We start from the raw sequence: 22,326 nt of genomic DNA on the forward strand, positions 1-22,326 counted from the left end.
GGCCGCCCCTCTCTACGTTATCGGGGTTGGCCTCTCCGTCCCCTCCATTTAAATGAGCCCCTGTGCGAAATATTGCAGGGGCTCAGCGACGGCGCATTCGCGCCTGAAGGCCGCCATGATCAGAGCACATTGCTGCAATTTGCGGCGGACTCATAAATTTCAGCCCCAAGAGTCAATATTGCAACAGCTGACCAATAGCTTGGTCAAAGAGGTTGGTTTTAACAAGCATTTTAAAGGAGGAGAGAGGAGGTAGAGAGACAGTGGGTTTGCAAAAGAATTCCAGAGCCTAGGGTCCAGGCAGCTAAAGGAACAGCTACCAATGGTGGAACAATTAAAATCGGGGTTGCATAAGGTGGCAGAATTAGAGGAGCACAGAGACCTCAGAGGGTTGTAGGGCTGGAGGAGGATATGGACAAAGTAAGGAGCAAGGTTGTGAAGGGATTTGAAAACAAGGCTGACAATTTTAAAATCAAAGTGTTGCCGAACCATCACCCAATGTAGATCAATGAGCACAGGGGTGATGGATAAACGGGACTTGGTGAGTGTTAGGATACGGACAGCAAATTCTGGATGAGTTCATGTTTATGGAGGGTGGAAGTTGGGAGGCTGGCCAGGAGAACATTGAAATAGTCAAGTCCAGAGGTAACAAGGGCACAGCTGAGGGTTTCAGCAGCAGATGAGTTGAGGGACGGGCAAAGATGGATGAAGTTACAGAGGTGGAGGTAAGTAGTCTTGGTGAGGGAGTGGATATGTGGTCAGAAACTCATCTCGGGGTTAAATAGGATGTGAAGGGGCTGGATTTTATGCCCCCCCCCCAAAAGAGCAGGATGGTGGTGGTGGTGGCAGGGGTGGGGGGGGGTGCGTAAAATGGAGTGGGAGGCTCCGGGGGCCCTTCCCGACCCGCTCCCTCTTACGCCGCCACTTTACACAGGGTGGCCAGTTAGCGGCCACTTAAGGGCCTTTGCCTGGCTCCATGCAGATTTTAAACGTGGCAAACAGGCATCCTAGACCCGAGAAAAGCCATCTGACAAAAGCAGGCGGCATTCTCATGCCCTTGGGGGGAGGGGGCCCTCATGACCAGGCACCCTGTGCCCAACAGTGGGCCGCCCCTGATGCCCCAACTACCCCAGTGCTCCCGGTGGTGCTGCTGAGACAGAGAGCTGCTGGCCTGCTGATTGGCTGGCAGCTCTATTAGGTGGGACTTCCTACCTCAAGCGGGTGGAAGACCCGCCTCAGATTAATTAAAGCCAGGGGACCCGCAAAATACGGGTCGGATCCCCAGGCCAGGCGGAAGCGGGTTTGTCACTGACTTTTCAGTGGACGGCTCCCATCCGCCCAGGGTAAAATCTGGCCAAGGTTGTGAATGGTCTGGTTCAGTCTCAGACAAGTGATCAGCGAGAGGGATGGAGTCAGTGGGTAGGGAACAGCTTCAGTCTTCCCAATATTCAGTTCGAGAAAATTTCTGCTCATCCAGAACTGGATGTCAGACAACCAAAATGACAAATCAGAAACGGTGGAGAGACTGTTAGTGGTAGTGGAGAGGTAGAGTTGGGTGTCAGCAGCGCACATGTGGCACCTAATGTCATGTTTTAGGATAATGTCACCAAGGGACAGAAGTAATGGTGCAGGGCAGGAAGAGAAATTATTGCGCATGATTCTCTGGCTATGACAGGATAGTTAAGAATGGAACCAAGCACAGACATTCCCACTCAGCTGGATGATGGAGGAGAGGCATTGGAAGAGGATGATTTGGTCAACTGTGTCACTGGTTCAGACAAAAAGGCTGAATTTTATTCTCCCTGGGGCGAGCAAGAAAAATGGCGACCTGCACGCACGGGCCGCGCGCTGCCATGCCTCCGCGATCTAGTACGCGGCGGCTCATTTAAATATGCAGGGCAGGCCGCCTCCCCCACCAATCGCATGGTGGGGCAGCCTCAGCTACACCATGAACAGCGTCAGCTGCCTCTGCGCAGGCGCTGGCACCATTTTTAAAGGGCTGCTGGCTTGCCACAAAAAGTGCAGATTTGAACCCCGTACCCCCTCTCATGACACCGCAAACAAATTGTCGCCCTGTTCTCCCCCAAAAACACTTACATTGCATAGTTGCCCTCTCCTCCCCTCCACAAAAGACTGCCGAGTTGACCTCTCCTCCCCCACAACTGCACAAAGTGCAGAAGTCACCCCTTCACCCCTACCCCCACACTAGAAGCACAGAGTTGAACCAACCCCCCCCCCAAACTAAAAATACTAAGTTCCCCCTTTCCTTATCTTGGTGGCGCCAGCTTTCCCTGCATGGGAAAGTTGAAGGCTTGTGATTGCCACCCATTGCATGGAAGATCTCGGACAGCTGGTAAGGTGAATGGTATTTAAATGTATTAATTTCCTTCATTTAAATATTTAAAGTTGGATCCTGTTGCCGAGTGGCGGGGGGGGTGGGAGGGGGGTGCTGCCACAGAGCCTCACCATTGCCAGGAAGATCGGGCCCGGCAATCCTGGCGTCGGGCTCCGTGGTGAGCCACTGCTGCTGCGATCTTCCGGCTCCCACCCTGCCACGGAGCCCGACGTCGGGAGCTCAACAAAATTCAGTCCAAAGGATGGGGAGGGGTAGTTTACCTTTGTTACAGTCACATATTATGTTATTTGTGTCTTTGATAAGGGCAGTTTCAATGCTTTGGCAGGGGCAGAAACCTAACTGAAAGGGATCAAACACAGAAAAGGTAGGCAAGGGTTTGGGTGGCGACACACAAGCAAGGATGTAATTTTTTCACTTATTAAACTTTAAACAAAGTCTGCTGTGGTACCCTACTTTTGAAGAATTAAATGTAACTTTACGAGTGCAAAATCCATAAGAATCCAGGGCCTAAATGTAATTACCAAACAGGATTCTCTGTTTACTCAAGCACATTACTGAAGGCAAGGATAAATGCTCTGAAAAAGTATGTGACGTTGAAAGTCACCCATGAATATGATCGGAGATATGAAAGCCGAAACAATCCAGGGCAATAATTTGCGTCTTTATTCCTGAAAGTTAAATTCTAGTGCAATATTATATTAGAAATGAAAACTGACACACCATTGTTTATATCATTTCACACAATCACACAGTTAAGATCACTGGTAAGATTAGACAATGCTAACAATTCAGCATGTTAATTGTTAAACCTTGTTATATTAATGCTAAACTTTTAAAATCTGTAGACTCTGAATTAAGATATCAAAATAATATTCTAATAACCTATGATTGGATTAGCTCAACTGATTATAAGTTTATTCGAATGACCTTAAAGACTGAATTCAAGTCTAATTATGAGCTTATCAAAGATGTTCATCCTAAAAAGATTATAACTGGAGTCCTGTGCCATGTGCCTTCTCCAGTCACAGAGAGAAATATAGGGCCATAAATAGATACAAGCAACAGATGTGAAATGTTAGTCCTCTGATATTCAAATATAATCCTTTATAGATTACTAAATATTTTTTGGCAGTTTTTCTCTGCCAATATTCTCCCTAGCCCTCTCTCCTGAACATTCCCTGAAATCAGCATTAAGAACCTGGGTGGGCTTTCGCCTGCCTAATTCTGAAGTGCTAAGGTCAACTATTATGCCCCTACCATTGACCCAAGTGAGAACAGCAAACTCAACCTAGGCAGTGATCCAACCCAGTACCTTGCCAATTGTATGGCTTAGCTATTGAGCAATCAGGGAAGATACTAAGAGTTTAAGAGCTTTAATTTCTATTTGCTTCAACAGTAAGCAGCTCACAGTTAGTGTATTCGGCTGTTTTACTGCTGAGTTTGTTTGCTCCCATAATTTCCTCATGGGGCAAGATCTCATTCAGGTCATCTGTATTGAGGTCATTAGTGAGATCATGAAGCTCTCACATTTTATCTTTGATCTGTGTAAAATCAGTCAATCTGAGCTGGGATGGTTGAAGGTACATACAATTGATGTCCACATTTCCAGGGTAAGAAAAGAAAAATCAGCCTGGTTGATACCTTGTGATCCCTGCTTGAAAGTGCATTCATAGGGAAGCATCACATGGGGTCTGTGTTAAGCGTGACTGTGATGCACTCGTGATGAAAAATCCTGTTAAGCCTACATTTACTGTCTCAGATCATTAAGATTAGTCACTTGATCAAGGTATGGGAGGGCTGTCGCTCTCATTCAACTGCTCCAGCTTCAGTCATCAACTTTAAGAACAATGGAAAGAAAATTGATGGAGGGGCAATAATTCAGATTTATGGTATCCTTTCTTGGAAAACTATATATTTGTCATAGTTTTACTGCATTCTTGTGTGAGTTCAGTAAAAAAAAAATATTGTACAGTGGTTTCCTTTTAGTCCAACCTAAGATAGCCATGATAGTGGCTACTGTAGTACATGTGCGGGTTAATTTTACCTTTGTGTTGATGGTAATTTCACTATTAGTAGGGACGATTTTGTGCTGCTCAGTTCTGGATTCCGAAAAGGTATGTAATCCACATGTATTGGGTTTCCTCCAAGCTTCTCTTGCAGATATCTAGGCAGCTGATTTGTCCAATGCTGATTTACAGCTGGTAAGACAATAGAAGATGGAGAAGAATCCAGGACATTCTACAGGCAATCAAAAGGATGAAATTGAGTTTACAAAATATCTCCTCTTTATTTATGATCATTCTTAAACATTGTTCAGTATGTAATTTGTGGATGTTTCTTAACTAACATTGCTAAAACAGATAATCTGGTCATTATCACATTGGTGTTTATGGGAGTCTGATGTGCACAAATTGGTTGCCACATTTCTGACATTACAGCAGTGACTACACTTTAAAAGTACTGCATTAGCTGTAAAGCACTTTGCGATATCCTGAGGTTGTGAAAGGCACTATTTAAATCCAAGTTCTTTTCTTTCTTTATTCTCCCTTCTCCCACACATAAATGTGAAATTCCCAGTAAAACTTGCTCCATTACAAAGAAAAAGAAAAAGACAGGAAATCTGAAACAAAAAGAGGAAATTCTGGAAATATATAGATCAGTCAGCATTTGTAAAAAGAAACAAGGTCCTGTTTTGGGGAACAACTTTTGTCAGAACTGAAAAGGGGTAGAATTAACAGGCACTCCAATCACAGAAAGGAAACAGATGGGTTGAACAACATTTAAAGTATTTATTAGAATACTGTTAGATGATATATGATGGAGATGATAGATCATCTAAGAGAGGTAATGGGAAGATATTACAGGAGAAAAAGAACATGCAAATAGATAACTGGTGAAAAGACATGGAAAAAGATCACACAAGAAAAAAAGGCAGAAAAATAGTGAAGCACTGAAAAAAGGTTACATCTCAAATGTATTTTAAGATGCTGAGTGGCATGCTCCATTAACCTGGTCTGGAACACGCACCAAAACACTGAAAATTATGCTGGATTATTAGAGTCATAGAGAGATACAGCACTGAAACAGGCCCTTTGGCCCACCGAGTCTGTGCCGACCATCAACCACCCATTTATACTAATCCTACATTAAGCCCATATTCCCTACCACATCCCCATCTTCCCTCAATTCTCCTACCACCTACCTACACTCGAGGCAATTTACAATGACCAATTTACCTATCAACCTGCAATTCTTTGGCTGTGGGAGGAAACCGGAGTACCCGGCGGAAATCCACATGATCACAGGGAGAACTTGCAAACTCCACACAGGCAGTACCCAGAACCGATCTCGGGTCGCTGGAGCTGTGAGGCTGCGGTGCTAACCACTGCATGACATTAGATTAAATTAGATTATGAATACTAAGTAGGAGCATAGCACTTCAGTGCTACCAAGCTGAGATCAGCTAACCCAGAAAATTCCAGAGTTTCTGGTCTATGTGGCACATTACTATGTAAAGCAATGCATTTTCCCACTGGCTCATTGAAGAGGCAAGGGATTAATGGGCCTGTTTTTGCTGTACTAATAACAGTGAGACTGACAGCACGTGCCATTGTTACAGTGTAAAACTGACAGCAACTTCTGGTGTCCGAACATGCACAGTTAAATGTGGAAATCGGTGATCCAACCTGGTACCTTGCTAGTTGTATGGCTTAGCTATTCAGCAATCGGGGAAGCCACTTCAATGATACCCTGCTCCTTCACAGGCTATGCTATTGCAATCTTTGCCAGTGGAATCTGCACAGAGATCACTGCAATGCCATGAACTTAGGGTAATTACCCACTATTATCCCACTATTACAGAGACTTGGTTGAGGGAAGGACAGGATTGGCAGCTAAATGTTCCAAGATTTAGAAGCTTCAGGCGGGATAGAGGGGGATGTAAAAGGGGTGGGGGAGTTGCATTACTGGTTAAGGAGAATACCACAGCTGTACTGCAGGAGGACACCTTGGAGGGGTCATGCAGCGAGGCAATATGGGTGGAGCTCAGGAATAGGAAAGGTGCAGTCACGATGTTGGGGGTTAACTACAGGCCTCCCAACAGCCAGCGGGAGGTAGAGGAGCAGATATGTAGACAGATTTTGGAAAGATGTAAAGGTAACAGGGTTGTAGTGGTGGGTTATTTTAACTTCCCCTATATTGACTGAGACTCACTTAGTGCTAGGGGCTTCGATGGGGGAGAATTTGTAAGGAGCATCCAGGAGGGCTTCTTGAAACAATACGTAGATAGTCCAACAAGGGATGGGGCCGTACTGGACCTGGTATTGAGCCTGGCCAGGTGGTTGAAGTTTCAGTAGGGGAGCATTTCGGGAACAGTGACCATAATTCCATAGGTTTTAATGTACTTGTGGATAAGGATAAGAGTAGTCCTCGGGTGAAGGTGCTAAATTGGGGGAAGGCTAATTATAACAATATTAGGCAGGAACTGAAGAATTTAGATTGGGGGCGGCTGTTTGAGGGTAAATCAACATCTGACATGTGGGAGTCTTTCAAACGTCAGTTGATTAGAATCCAGGACCAGTATGTTCCTGTGAGGAAGAAGGATAAAAGCAAAATACTGCGGATGCTGGAATTCTGAAACAAAAACAAGAAATGCTGGATTCACTCAGCAGGTCTGGCAGCATCTGTGGAAAGAGAAGCAGAGTTAACGTTTCGGGTCAGTGACCCTTCTTCGGAACAAGTTTGGCAAGTTTCGGGAACCTTGGATAATGCGGGATATTGTGAGCCTCGTCAAAAAGAAAAAGGAGGCATTCGTAAGGGCTGGAGGGCTAGGAACAGACGAATCCCTTGAGGAATATAAAGACAGTAGGAAGGAACTTAAGCAAGGAGTCAGGAGGGCTAAAAGGGGTTATGAGAAGTCATTGGCAAACAGGATTAAGGAAAATCCCAAGGCTTTTTATACGTATATAAAGAGCAAGAGGGTAACCAGGGAAAGGGTTGGCCCACTCAAGGACAGATAAGAGAATCTATGTGTGGAGCCAGAGGAAATGGGCGAGGTACTAAATGAGTACTTTGCATCAGTATTCACCAAGGAGAAGGACTTGGTGGATGATGAGCCTAGGGAAGGGAGTGTAGATAGTCTCAGTCATCTCATTATCAAAAAGGAGGTGTTGGGTGTCTTGCAAAGCATTAAGGTAGATAAGTCCCCAGGGCCTGATGGGATCTACCCCAGAATACTGAGGGAGGCAAGGGAAGAAATTGCTGGGGCCTTGACAGAAATCTTTGCATCCTCATTGGCTACAGGTGAGGTCCCAGAGGACTGGAGAATAGCCAATGTTGTTCCTTTGTTTAAGAAGGGTAGCAAGGATAATCCAGGAAATTATAGGCCGGTGAGCCTTACGTCAGTGGTAGGGAAATTATTAGAGAGGATTCTTTGGGACAGGATTTACTCCCATTTGGAAACAAACAATCTTATTAGCGAGAGGCAGCATGGTTTTGTGAAGGGGAGGTTGTGTCTCACTAATTTGATTGAGTTTTTTGAGGAAGTGACAAAGATGATTGATGAAGGAAAAGCAGTGGATGTTATCTATATGGACTTCAGTAAAGCCTTTGACAAGGTCCCTCATGGCAGACTGGTACAAAAGGTGAAGTCACACGGGATCAGAGGGGAGCTGGCAAGATGGATACAGAACTGGCTTGGTCATAGAAGACAGAGGGTAGCAGTGGAAGGGTGCATTTCTGAATGGAGAGATGTGACTAGTGGTGTTCCGCAGGGATCAGTGCTGGAACCTTTGCTGTTTGTAGTATATATAAATGATTTGGAGGAAAATGTAGCTGGTCTGATTAGTAAGTTTGCGGACGACACAAAGGTTGGTGGAGTTGCGGACAATGATGAGGATTGTCAGAGGATACAGCAGGATATAGATCGGTTGGAGACTTGGGCGGAGAATTGGCAGATGGAGTTTAATCCGGACAAATGTGAGGTAATTCATTTTGGAAGGTCTAATGCAGGTGGGAAGTATACAGTAAATGGCAGAACCCTTAGGAGTATTGACAGGCAGAGAGATCTGGGCGTACAGGTCCACAGGTCACTGAAAGTGGCAACGCAGGTGGATAAGGTAGTTAAGAAGGCATACGGCATGCTTGCCTTCATCGGTCGGGGCATAGAGTATAAAAATTGGCAAGTCATGCTGCAGCTGTACAGAACTTTAGTTAGGCCACACTTAGAATATTGTGTGCAATTCTGGTCGCCACACTACCAGAAGGACGAGGAGGCTTTGGAGAGGGTACAGAAAAGGTTTACCAGGATGTTGCTTGGTCTGGAGGGCATTAGCTATGAGGAGAGGTTGGATAAACTCGGATTGTTTTCACTGGAACGACGGAGGTGGAGGGACGACATGATAGAGGTTTACAAAGTTATAAGCGGCATGGACAGAGTGGATAGTCAGAAGTTTTTTCCCAGGGTGGAAGAGTCAGTTACTAGGGGACATAGGTTTAAGGTGAGAGGGGCAAAGTTTAGAGGGGATGTGCGAGGCAAGTTCTTTACACAGAGGGTGGTGAGTGCCTGGAACTTGTTGCCGGGGGAGGTGGTGGAGCAGGTACCATAGAGACGTCTTGACAAATACATGAATAGGATGGGAATAGAGGGATACAGACCCAGGAAGTGCAGAAGGTTTTAGTTTAAGCAGGCATCAAGATTGGCGCAGGCTTGGAGGGCCGAATGGCCTGTTCCTGTGCTGTACTGTTCTTTGTTCTTTGTAAAGCCAGATAAAAAAGTTAGGTCTTGTGCAATCAGTCTGTCCGAATCCCCTTGAAGCCACTTTGCATTTTCCTCACAACACACATTCCCACCTAGTTTTGTGTATTCTGCGAACTTGGAAATATTACATTTGGTCCCCACATCCAAATCATTGATATATATTGTGAACATTTGGGGCCCAAGTACTGATCCTTGCAGTACCTCAGCCTGCCAATGCGAGAATGACCTATTTATTCCTACTCTCTGTTTTCTGCCTGTTGACCAATTCTTAATCCATGCCAGTATATTACCTCCTATCCCATGTGCTTTAATTTTGCTAACCAACCTCCTGTGGGGGACTTTATCAAAAGCCTTTTGACAATCCAAGGATACTATGTCCACTGACTCCCCTTTATCAATTCTTCGTAACATCCTCAAAAAACTCCAAGTCAAACATGATTTCCCAATATCGAACATGATGTAAATTTCAATCTAATAAAAGGATTTTAACCTTTACAATTAAGTTAGAAATTGTGAATCTGGGAACCTCGTCACATATTTAACAGTATTTGACTGTATTGTTGTCTGGCAACAGTGTAGGTGAGGGAAGGAGGAGAAAACAAACATCAGTCATAAAATACTGGCTTCCTCCTCATCTATAGTGCAACAGAATTAGGTATTGTGAATGTAAAGCCTAAGTACAAAGCTAGGCACTGTCCTATTCACAATTTCTTGTTATTTTATCATTACTATGAATGAACTTTACATTTAGCATTTTTCTTGATTTGTTTCTTCCTTAGAAGTTAGTTAATATGTTTACTCATTTTACAAGCTATCCGTTATGTTCTGAATATTATTCATAACTTAAACTAGCCCTTGAAAGCCAGTGATTAAAATTTATGTATAAAAATCCTTTATTCGCTTACTGCTTGCCTGTAATAATTAAAATATATAATTTTGAACAATGTGCTCATGAAGTAAAGTTCCATCATACCTGAATGATTGAAAATGTGTGGGCCAACTTGCCATCAAGAGTGATAATATCATGGATGTTCAGCTGAAAGTACAATCAAAATATAAAGAGCTAAGAAATAGAACATCAGTTTTAATTTAACTAAATCTAGTTTTCCCTAAAATACAGTGTGATTAAATCAGTGCTCTCAACTATTTGGTGCAGTACACATGTATGTACAGGATAAATTAGCTTCAAGTAAGACTAATATATTATTAATTCACATTGAATCAGTAAATATTCTTCCATTATAAATTGCCATGAATTTGACTAACCAGAATGTGAATGTATGACACAAAAACAAGAAATGCTGGAATCACTCAGCAGGTCTGGCAGCATCTGTGGAAAGAGAAGCAGAGTTAACGTTTCGGGTCAGTGACCCTTCTTCGGAACTAATGTGAATGTATGCATGCGTTTAATAGAAGATAGCATGTTAAAGTGCTTACACCCACTACAGACACTGCAGAAAAGTGTCTCAGAAAAGCAAAATGATAGGTTTAAGTATATGTTGAAATGAAGGTTGATTGTAGTTAAGGTACAAGAACTTTAATAGATTCAAAGTATGTGAACAAATATATATTTGATTACTCTGTAAGACCATTCTTTCATGGTATTAACTACTTTTTTTTTTACTCTTTTGTGGGTGTTGCTGGTTAGGCCAGCATTTATTATCCATCCAAATTGCCCTTGAGAAGGTAGTGGTGAACTGCATTCTTGAACCGCTGAAGTCCATATGGTGTAGGTACACCCACAGTGCTGTTAGGAAGGGAGTTCCAGGATTTTGACCCAGCGACAGTGAAGGAACAGTGATATAGTTCCAAGTGTGGATGGTGTGTGGCTTGGAGGGAACTTGCAGGTGTTGGTGTTCCCATGCATCTGCTACCCCTGTCCTTCTTGGTGGTAGAGGTCATAGGTTTTGAAGGTGCTGTCGAAGGAGCCTAAGCCAATTGCTTCAGTGCATCTTATATATGGTAGACACTGCTGGCACTGTGCGCTTGTGATGGAGAAAGTGAATGTTTAAGATGGTGAATGGGCTGCCAATCAAGCGGGCTGCTTTGTCCTGGATGATGTCAAGCTTCTTGAGTGTTTTTGGAGCTGCACCTATCCAGGCAAGTGGAGAGTATTCCATCACACTCCTGACTTGTGCCTTGTAGATGGTGGACATGCTTTGGGGAGTCAGGAGGTGAGTTACTCGTTGTAGAATTCCCAGCCTCTGACCTGCTCTTAAAGCGACAGTATTTATATGGCTGCTCCAGTTCAGTTTCTGGTCAATTGTAACCTCCAGGATGTTGATAGTGGGGGATTCAGCGATGGTAATGCCATTGAATGTCAAGGGGAGATGGTTAGATTCTCTCTTGTTTGAGATGGTCATTGCCTGGCACTTGTGTGGCGCCAATGTATCTTGCCACTTATCAGCCCAAGCCTGAATGTTGGCCAGGTCTTACTGCACATGGACACGGATTGCTTCAGTATCTCAGGATTCGCGAATGGTGTTGAACATTGTGAAATCATCAGCAAACATCCCCACTTCTGACCTTTTGATGGAGGGAAAGTCATTGATGATACAGCTGAAGATGATTGGGCTTAGAACACTACCCTGAGGAACTCCTGCATGATGTCCTGGGACTGAGATGATTGACCTCCAACAACCACAACCATCTTCCTTTGTGCTAGGTATGACTCTAACAGGTGGAGAGTTTCCCCCCTAATTCCGACTGACTCCTGTTTTGCTAGGGCACCTTGATGCCACACTCAGTCAAATGCTGCCTTGATGTCAAGGGCAGTCACTCTCACTTCACCTGGGTTAACTATTACGCACCTCTGCTTGTATATAGTACTGGGATGTAGAAGCATGCTCACGATCTTCTGCTTCTGATCTCAAATTCCCAAACACATCTGTGTTGCCATCGAGAGGCAACTGCACCAGTGCTTTCGAAACTAATAAATGTAACATAACAAAATCAACTGGAGACAGCAGTGTGATTTTATTCTGTTTTTAGCTGCACAATAACATAATTAAAATTATTTGTGACAATTATGTAAAATCTCTTTTTAATGAGTTCAGATGCTTTAGCAGATTTTAAATCTATTTTCATAACAAAACTGAACTAAACTATATATTTATCAGAATATACTACGGTGAATAGAAATTGTGTTATTGGAGATTATTTTATTTTAGCGGGAACACCACTTCCCCCTCTTTTAATTTTTTTTCTCTTTTCTCCCAATTGGGACTTGCTCTGGTAGATAGCATCTCAGTCAAAAGGGAAGGTGGGCAATCTGTCTCCAAACTTCCATCTATGCCAATCTTAAATCACAAATCACAATCAAAACAAGCACTTCCTCACTAGAAGGGAGTGAGAATCAATCCACGTCTTCTCTTCATTTGTCATTTAAGATTGGCATAGATGTAAGTTTGGAGACAGATTGCCCACCTTCCCTTTTGACTGAGATGCTATCTACCAGAGCAAGTCCCAATTGGGAGAAAAGAGAAAAAAAATTAAAAGAGGGGGAAGTGGTGTTCCCGCTAAAATAAAATAATCTCCAATAACACAATTTCTATTCACCGTAGTATATTCTGATAAATATATAGTTTAGTTCAGTTTTGTTATGAAAATAGATTTAAAATCTGCTAAAGCATCTGAACTCATTAAAAAGAGATTTTACATAATTGTCACAAATAATTTTAATTATGAATGTTATTGTACAGCTAAAAACAGAATAAAATCACACTGCTGTCTCCAGTTGATTTTGTTATGTTACATTTATTAGTTTCGAAAGCACTGGTGCAGTTATAAGAAGCATCTCATTGTAATAGGTGACACGAAGTAAAAATCTAATCTTTGTGGATATTAAATATTGAATTAAATATTGTTATTAACTACATAACCCTGAATCTATTATAAATCTCAGAAGGATGTATAGATTTCAAAGGTAATTTTTATGATCTTTAGCTGAATTAAGAATTTGAGTGCAATTCTGAATTCATCAGTGTAAACCTTACATCTTTTCAAAAACAACAATTTGTGTTTATAAAGTGCCTTTAACATAATAAAACATTCCAAAGTGTTTCACAGGAGCATTATAAAGCAAAATTTGACACAGAGCCACATAAGGCATTATTGGAGCAGATGGACAACAGCTTGGTCAAAGAGGTAAAGAGGCAAAGAGGTTTAGGGAGGGAATTCCAAAGCTTAGGACCTAGGCAGCTGTAGGCATGGCCACTAATGGTGGGGCAATTAAAATTGGGGATGCTAAAGAGGCCAGAATTAATTGAGCGCAGATATCTTGGAGGGTTATGGGGCTGGAGGAGATTACGGAGATTAGGAGAGGCACGGCCATAGTGGGATTTGGAAACAATAATGAGAATTTTAAAATCAAGGTGCTGCTTGAACAGGAGCCAATGTAGGTCAGCGAGCACAGGAGTAATGGGTAAATGGAACTTGGCAGCAGAGTTTTGGATGACCTCTAGTTTACAAAGGTTGAATGTGAGAGGCTGGCTAGGAGTGCATTGGACTACTGAAATCTAGAGGTAACAAAGGCACGGATGAGGATTTCATCAGCAGGTGAGCTGACGTAGGGAATGTTATGGGGGGGAAATAGGCAGTCTTAGTGGTGGCGCAGATATGTGATCGGAAGCTCATCTTGAGGTCAAATATGACACCAAGGTTGCGAACAATCTGGTTCAACCTGGGGAGTGGGATAGGTTGATAGCTAGAGAACAGAGTTTGTGGCAGGGAACGAAGACAATGGGCTGAATTTTACAGCCCCCTTGACGTCAGACATCATGGCGCAGCGGGCCGGAAAATGTCCCTGGGAGAGGCCTGCCACGGGCCTCAATGCCAGGAAGGCCTGGCCCAATATTGCCGGCGGCAGTGAGGCCTCGTGGCGGCCCACTCCCGCCACTCGACGATGGGAGCAGCATTAACATAGTCATAGGAATGCAAATGAATGAATTAAATACTTACCCGCTTCTGTCGTCCGTTCCGACACCATGTTGGTGGCGGAGGCGAGCACTGCCGCGCCTTCAGATCTCCATTTGGAGATCCGATGCGGGATACTGGTGGGGAGGGGGGAGCAAGTAAGTATTTACGTGTGGGGAGGGGGAGGAGCGGGGTCAAACTATTCTGATTGGTGGAGGGGATGGTGGGAAGGGGTTGAAGTTCAAAGTTAATGAACTTTGGGGGGGAAGGTCAGGTACACAAGGTAAGTATTTTGGGGGGGGTGAGAGGACAAGGAATGAACTGAACAGATATTGGGGGCGTGGGAAAGCGGATAGAAACATTTCTTTAAGTTTTTAAATTAAATCTAAAATGTTTATTCCTTTAAATATTCAAATGAAATGTAAGGGCTGGAAGCTCTTTCAAACTGGCGTGGGCGCCTGCGCAGTGGCACCGGACATCAATGCCAGGGACGGACTGCCCGGCCCCTCCTTGTCATCGGGGGGCGGTGCAAGATTGGCAGTGAGCATTTAAAATCCAGCCCAATGAGTTCTGGTGAAAGGTTACAGACCTGAAATGTTAACTCTGTTTCTCTCTCCACAGATGCTGCCAGACCTGCTGTGTATTTCCAGCACTTTCTGTTTTTATTTCATATTTCCAGCATCCGTAGTATTTTGCTTTTATTTTAACGAAGACAATAGCTTTGCTCTTCCCAATATTTAATTGAAGAAAATTTCTGCTTGTCCAGTACTGGATGTCGGATAAGTTGTCTGATAATTTAGCAACAGAGGAGAATTCAAGAGAGGCGGTGGTGAGGTCGAGCAGGGTGTTGTCAGCGTACATGTGAAAACTAACGCTGTGCATTTGGATGATGTTGCCAAAACACAGCATGTAGATGGGAGATAGAAGTGGGGCCAAGAATAGATCCTTGGGGAACACCAGTGGTAATGGTGCAGGAGCAGGAAGAGAAACCATTGTAGTGATACTCTGGCCACGACTGGATAGATAGGAATGGAACCAGGCGAATGCAGTCCCACACAACTGGATGACAATGGAAAGGTGTTGGAGGATAATAGTGTGGTCAACTGTGTTAAATGTTGCAGACAGGTTGAGAAGGACAAGAAGGGATAGTTTACCTTTGTCACAGTCACATATGATGTCATTTGAGACTTTGGTAAGTGCTGATTTGCTACTGTGGCAGGGGTGAATACCCAATTGGAGGGATTTAAAGAAGTTGTTCCAGGAAAGATGGGCATAGATTTGGGAGGCAACAACACGTTCAAGGATTTTGGAGAGGAAAGGGTGGTTGGAGATGGGGCAGTAGTTTGCAAGGACAGTGGTCAAGGGTTTTTTTTTAGGAAAAGGGTGATGATGGCAGATTAAATGGAAGTGACAGTACCTGAACAAAGATTCATGAATAATATCAGCTAGCTTGAGGACCAGGAAGGGAAGCTGGCTGATCAGCATTTTAGTGGAAATAGGATCGAGAGAGCAGGTGGTGGGTGTCACGAACAAGATGTGCTAAGAGAGGTCATGAGGGGAAATGGGATAGAAGCTAGAGAAAGATGTGAGTTTAGGGTTAGGGTGGGGTGGGGGGGGGCGGTATCTTTACAGGAGGTTTAGCCTGGCGGGCTCGTTGAAGGGAGGGAAGCGGTGGAGGCAGCTGATTGCTGGTCTCAGTCATAGCGACATGTAATTCCATGAGCTCCGTGCACTTAATGTTGGAGGTGAGGGTGGAGGTGACAGGGGAGAGGGGTTTAAGTAGATGGTTTGCAGTAGAGAAAAGAAGCCAGGGATTATCTTTGCATTCCAGGAGGGAATACTGAGCAGTTTAGCAGATGAGAGCAGGATCCGACAGTGAATTTTCATGTTTCACATTTGTACTCTTGTTAGCATTTTAAAACATTTGCAATTTAGTAATTATTGCAGCAATTTTGTAGGACAATTATGTCAGTGTTATTAGATAGCAGGATATAAATAGTGGCAATATTAACTAAATTGTATTTTTCTACAGGACATGACAGGAGAGGCAGTACTAGTGGATACGATTGATAAAGCCATCAGTCTAATCTGTGGCAGTAGTAAAGAAAGTAATTATTATCTTGGATTGTAGCCCCGAAGGAATAAAGTGTAATTGCAGGAAATGGTTGCAAGTTTGCAGAGCACTGGGTCTTACCCCATCTGAAGTAGAACATATGAATCTAGTCACTATATTATGTAAACCACATCCAGTCTTTGGAGACAGTGCAACAAAGGACAACTACATTGCTGGTTCAGACATAAGGAAAGATTCTAAAAGCTCGGAATATTTACCCTGGAAAAGAAAAGGCTCTTATTGAAGTATTCAAGATCCTAAATGGTATGGACAACATAAATGTCAACACAGACACTATAACAAGAGTACATAGCCTCAAATTTAGAAAATTGACTATGGAGAAACAGTTTAGGTTTGACTACTTTAACTTAGGTGATGAATGTATGTAATTGACTGCCAAGGGAGATATTGGGGCTGATTGTACCAAGAAAGAATTGGTTAAGCACTAAAGAAAAAAAACGGGTAAAGGAGTATTATGGGATGCAATCTTTCTTGGATTCTGGAACTGACCAGATGAACTTTCCCATCGTATATATTCCTTTTTAGGTGTTACAGCATTGCCAGTTGGCATTTTTAAAACCAATTTTAAAATCCTTTAACTAAAATGTCGACAGAAAGAATTTTGCCTCAGTCACCTTGTCTTGCCAGAACAGTACCACTTTCTTCGGACCTCTGTTGAGTACAGGATTGAGATACCTGGACAGCTCCAGCACTTCTTTATGTGATCCAATGTGCTCTCGATGTGGAATATTCACTGTTTTCCACAGTGCCCTGTATTGAATTGAATGAAGTCATGTATTTGCATTAAGTATTGAAATAAAAAAATCAGCATATTTAATATTTCCATTTTTCAATGTAAGATGACTATTTAAAAATGATGTAATTAAATTTAAAAGATTTTTCCTAGCTTTTGTTACTATATTGCATTAGGCAATTGAATACACTTGTGAGTGGGAACAAAACTGTTAGGCAAGTGAAAGAGGTAAAATAGATTGTGATATTCAACCAGAAGGCCTTTGTGACATCAGGCAGCAGGTACTGGAGTTTAATAAAGTATTTACCAGTTAGTAAAATATTCAGTGCTTATCTGCAGTCCTGCCACATCGAGTCATGAATGGTGGTGGACAATTAAACAACTACCCAGGAGGAGGAGGAGGCTCCCCATCCTCAACAATGGGGGAGCCCAGCACATCAATGCAAAAGACAAGGCTGAAACATTTGCAACCATCTTCAGCCAGAAGGGCTGAGTGGATGATCCATTTTGGCCTCCTCCTGAGGTCCCCAGCATCACAGATGCCAGTCTTCAGCCAATCCGATTCGCTTCACGTGATATCAAGAAACAGCAGAAGGCACTGGATACTGCAAAGGCTATGGGCCCTGACAACATTCGGCAATAGTACTGAAGACCTGTGCTCCAGAACTAGCCGCGCCCCTAGCCAAGCTGTTCCAGTCCAGCTATAACACTGGCATCTACCCGGAAATGTGGAAAATTGTCCAGGTATGTCCTGTCCACAAAAAGCAGGACAAACACAACCCAGCCAATTACCACCCTATCAGTCTACTGTCCATCATCAGCAAAGTAATGGAAGGGGTCATCGATAGTGCTATCAAGCGGCACTTGCTCAGCAATAACCTGCTCATTGGCACTCAGTTTGGGTTCCGCCAGGGCCACTCAGCTCCTGACCTCATTACAGCCTTGGTCCAAACATGGCCAAAGCAGCTGAACTCCAGAGGTGAGGTGAGAGTGACTGCCCTTGACATCAAGGCAGCATTTGACCAAGTATGGCATCAAGGAGCCCTGGTAAAAATGGAGTCAATGGGAACCAGGGGGGAAAATCTCTGCTGTTTGGGAGTCAGGAAGATGGTTGTGGTTGGAGGTCAATTATCAGAGTCCCAGGACATCACTGTAGGAGTTAGAACATAGAACATAGAACATACAGCACAGAACAGGCCCTTCGGCCCACAATGTTGTGCCGATCCTTTGTCCTCTGTCAAGGACAATTTAATCTATACCCCATCATTCTCCTTTATCCATATACCTATCCAAAAGCCTTTTGAAAGTCCCTAAAGTTTCTGACTCAACAACGTCCCCGGGCAAGGCATTCCATGCCTCGACCACTCTCTGGGTAAAGAACCTTCCCCTGACATCCCCCTTATATCTCCCACCCTTCACCTTAAATTTATGACCCCTTGTAACGCTTTGCTCCACCCGGGGAAAAAGTTTCTGACTGTCTACCCTATCTATTCCCCTGATCATCTTATAAACCTCTATCATGTCACCCCTCATCCTTCTCCTTTCTAATGAGAAGAGGCCTAGAATGTTCAGCCTTTCCTCGTAAGACTTATTCTCCATTCCAGGCAACATCCTGGTAAATCTCCTCTGCACCCTCTCCAAGGCTTCCACATCCTTCCTAAAATGAGGCGACCAGAACTGCACACAGTACTCCAAATGAGGCCTTACCAAGGTCCTGTACAGCTGCATCATCACCTCACGGCTCTTAAATTCAATCCCTCTGCTAATGAACGCTAACACCCCATATGCCTTCTTCACAGCCCTATCCACTTGAGTTGCAACTTTCAATGATCTATGCACATAGACCCCAAGGTCTCTCTGCTCCTCCACATGCCCAAGAACCCTACCGTTAACCCAGTATTTTGCATTCATGTTTGTCCTTCCAAAATGGACGACCTCACACTTTTCAGGGTTAAACTCCATCTGCCACTTTTCAGCCCAGCACTGCAACCTATCCAAGTCCCTTTGCAGACGACAATAGCCCTCCTCGGTATCCACAACTCCACCAACCTTTGTATCATCTGCAAATTTACTGACCCACCCTTCGACTTCCTCATCCAAGTCGTTAACAAAAATCACAAACAGGAGAGGACCCAGAACTGATCCCTGTGGCACGCCACTGGTAACTGGGCTCCAGGCTGAGTATTTACCATCTAAGACCACTCTCTGCCTTCTATCAGTTAGCCAATTCTTAATCCAACTGGCCACATTCCCCACTATCCCATGCCTCCTGACTTTCTCCATAAGTCTACCATGGGGGACCTTATCAAATGCCTTACTAAAATCCATGTACACCACATCCACTGGTTTACCCTCATCCACTTGCTTGGTCACCTGCTCAAAGAATTCAATCAGGCTTGTGAGGCAAGACCTACCCCTCACAAAACCGTGCTGACTGTCCCGAATCAAGCAGTGTCTTTCCAGATGCTCATAAATCCTATCCCTCAGCACCTTTTCCATCAACTTGCCTACCACCGAAGTAAGACTAACTGGCCTGTAATTCCCAGGGTTGTTCCTATTCCCTTTCTTGAACAGGGGCACAACATTTGCCACCCTCCAATCACCTGGTACCACCCCCGTCAGCAGAGAAGATGAAAAGATCATTGCCAGCGGCTCTGCAATTTCATCCCTTGCTTCCCATAACATCCTTGGATATACCCCGTCAGGCCCGGGAGACTTGTCTATCTTCAAGTTATTCAAAAACCCCAACACATCTTCCCTCCTAACGAGCACTTCCTCGAGCTTACCAGTCTGTTTCACACCGTCCTCTTCAGTAATACACCCCTTCTCATTCGTAAATACCGAAGAGAAGTACTCATTCAAAACCTCACTTATCTCTTCCGGCTCAACACACAGTCTCCCGCTATTGTCCTTGACCGGACCTATGGTCCCCCTAGTCATCCTCATATTTCTGACATACGCGTAAAAGGCCTTGGGGTTTTCTTTTATCCTACCCGCCAAGCATTTTTCATGCCCTCTCTTAGCTCTCCTAATCCCTTTCTTCAGATCCTTTCTGGCCATCTTGTATCCCTCCAGATCTATGCCTGTGCCCTTTTTCCTCAACTTTATATACGCCTCCTTCTTCTTCCTAACAAGACTCTCAACCTCTCTTGTCAACCACGGTTCCCTCACATGACCATCCCTTCCCTGTCTGACAGGGACATGCTTATCAATGGCCCCTACTATCTGCTCCTTGAAAAAGTTCCACATTTCGACCGTGCCCTTCCCTGCCAGCATATGCTCCCAACTTATGCTCCTCAGTTCCTGCCTGACAGCATCATATCTACCCTTCCCCCAATTGTAAACCTTGCCCTGTTGCACATACCTATCCTTCTCCTCAGTTCCTCAGTTCCTCAGGGTAGTGTCCTACAGCCCAACCCTCTTCAGCTGCTTCATCAATGACCTTCCCTCCATCATAAGTTCAGAAGTGGGGATGTTCGCTGATGATTGCACAACGTTCACCATTCATGACTCCTCATATACTGAAGCAGCCCATGTCCAGATGCAGCAAGACCTGGACAACATCCAAGCTTGGGCTGATAAGTGGCAAGTAACATTCGCACCACACAAGTACCAGACAATGACCATCTCAAACAAGAGAGAATCTAACCATCTCCCCTTGATGTTCAAAGGCATTACCACCACTGAATCCCCCACTGTCAACATCCTGGAGGTTACCATTGACCAGAAACTGAACTGGACCAGCCACATAAATGCTGTGACTACAAAAGCAGGCCAGAGGCTAGGAATTCTGTGATGAGTAACTCACCTCCTGTCTCACGAATGCCTGTCCACCATCTAAAAAGCACAAGTCAGGAGTGTGATGGAATACTCTCCACTTGCCTGAATGGGTGCAGCTCCAACAACACTCAAGAAGCTCGACACCATCCAGGACAAAGCAGCCCGCTTGATTGGCACCCCATCCACAAACATTCACTCCCTCCAACACCAACGCACAGTGGCAGCAGTGTGTACCATCTACAAGATACACTGCAACAACACACCAAGGCTCCTTAGACAGCACCTTCCAAACCTGCGACCTCTACCACCTAGAAGGACAAGGGCATATGCATGGGAACACCATCATGTGCAAGTTCCCCTCCAAGCCATACACCATCCAAACTTGGAACTATATCGCTGTTCCTTCAAAATCCTGGAACTCCCTTCCTAACAGCACTGTGGGTGTACCTACCCGCCAAGGACTGCAGCAGTTCGAGAAGGCAGTTCACCACTACCTTCTCAAGGGCAATTAGTGATGGGCAATAAATGCTAGCCAAGCCAGTGATGCCCACATCGCAAAAAGGAATTTTTAAAAATTACAAAATGTAGAATTGAATTAGAATAGGAAAGAAAAATCAGCATTAAAAGCGTGCCAGTCAGATAGTTCTAATGAAAGGTCACAGACCTGAAACGTTAACCCTGTTTCCTTCTCCACAGTATTTCCAGCACCTCCTGTTATAGTTTTCCAGTATCCGCAGTATCTTGCTTTTATTTATATGGTCAAATAAATCTGTTCATTGGATGTTTATTTTTGGAGAATAGGATAACTCAGAAAATTGCTTCAAATTTCAGTCATTGTTACTGGATTTCCAAATAGTAGAATATTTCATCTCCTTTCAGGTTTATACTGTCGCATACAAACGGATCTATTGGCCTGGAAATACCTCCCTCGCCGCGAAGCATGAATTATGCTGGTCGGAATCGGAGGACTAGAAACTCTCAAATCCCAATTTTACACTCTCCTGAGCTCAGGAATTCAGAAGCCAATTGTACTCGTATCCCTTCAAAGTTTATGGCGGATCAGAAAACTTGTTGAATGTTCACAAATTTGTGAAAAGAGACAATGAATAACTGAGAAAACAATAATAGCTCTGCGTTTATGATAGGATGTGGGACGTCAAGTCTTAAACGCTATGGAAAGAGAAGCAGAGTTAACAGTATTTTGCTTTTATTAAAAGCTATGGATTATTTGTTAATAATGATATCGTCAGGTATGACTGATGAAGGTGCTTAACCTTTACAAGGTGTTTACCTCTTAAAACAGTGTAGTAGCAAGATATTTACGGAAATATTTATCAGCATGTTGCCTGATGATTGTCGATGGAGGTTAAGTGTGAACAAGACGAAAGTTCGTCGACTGAAATAGAGGGTCAGGAAAAAATTGATTCTGAGCGATCCATGGACATAATTTATCCGCACAAAATCCTTTCCCCAAGCGGACCCAGCTGCAAAATAGCATCACAGTTCAACCATGTTTCATCTTATTCCCAGAATATTTTGAGTTTGAACATTGGAAGACTATTATTTTTCATAAACTGCATCCACCTATAATAATTCGATTGGAGCTCAAATGGTTAGGAATTTTCCTAAACCAAGAAGACGTTATCAAAAGAGAA

The 22,326-nt window shown here is 43.8% G+C and overlaps 1 protein-coding gene across 1 annotated transcript in view; it reads right to left on the reverse strand.

Annotated features, from left to right (window-relative positions):
- Window positions 1-22,326, reverse strand: part of atp6ap1la (ATPase H+ transporting accessory protein 1 like a) — a 60,931-nt gene that overhangs the window by 37,027 nt on the left and 1,578 nt on the right. The window contains exons 2-4 of the mRNA XM_068052318.1: window positions 16,773-16,908; window positions 10,084-10,146; window positions 4,398-4,591 (exon numbers count right to left, since the gene is read on the reverse strand). Of these exons, the coding sequence (XP_067908419.1) occupies window positions 4,398-4,591; window positions 10,084-10,146; window positions 16,773-16,908 (393 nt within the window). The remainder of the gene's footprint in view (window positions 1-4,397; window positions 4,592-10,083; window positions 10,147-16,772; window positions 16,909-22,326) is intronic.

The sequence above is a fragment of the Heterodontus francisci genome, chromosome 19 (assembly GCF_036365525.1).
Source record: "Heterodontus francisci isolate sHetFra1 chromosome 19, sHetFra1.hap1, whole genome shotgun sequence".
NCBI classification, from domain to species: Eukaryota; Metazoa; Chordata; class Chondrichthyes; order Heterodontiformes; family Heterodontidae; genus Heterodontus; species Heterodontus francisci.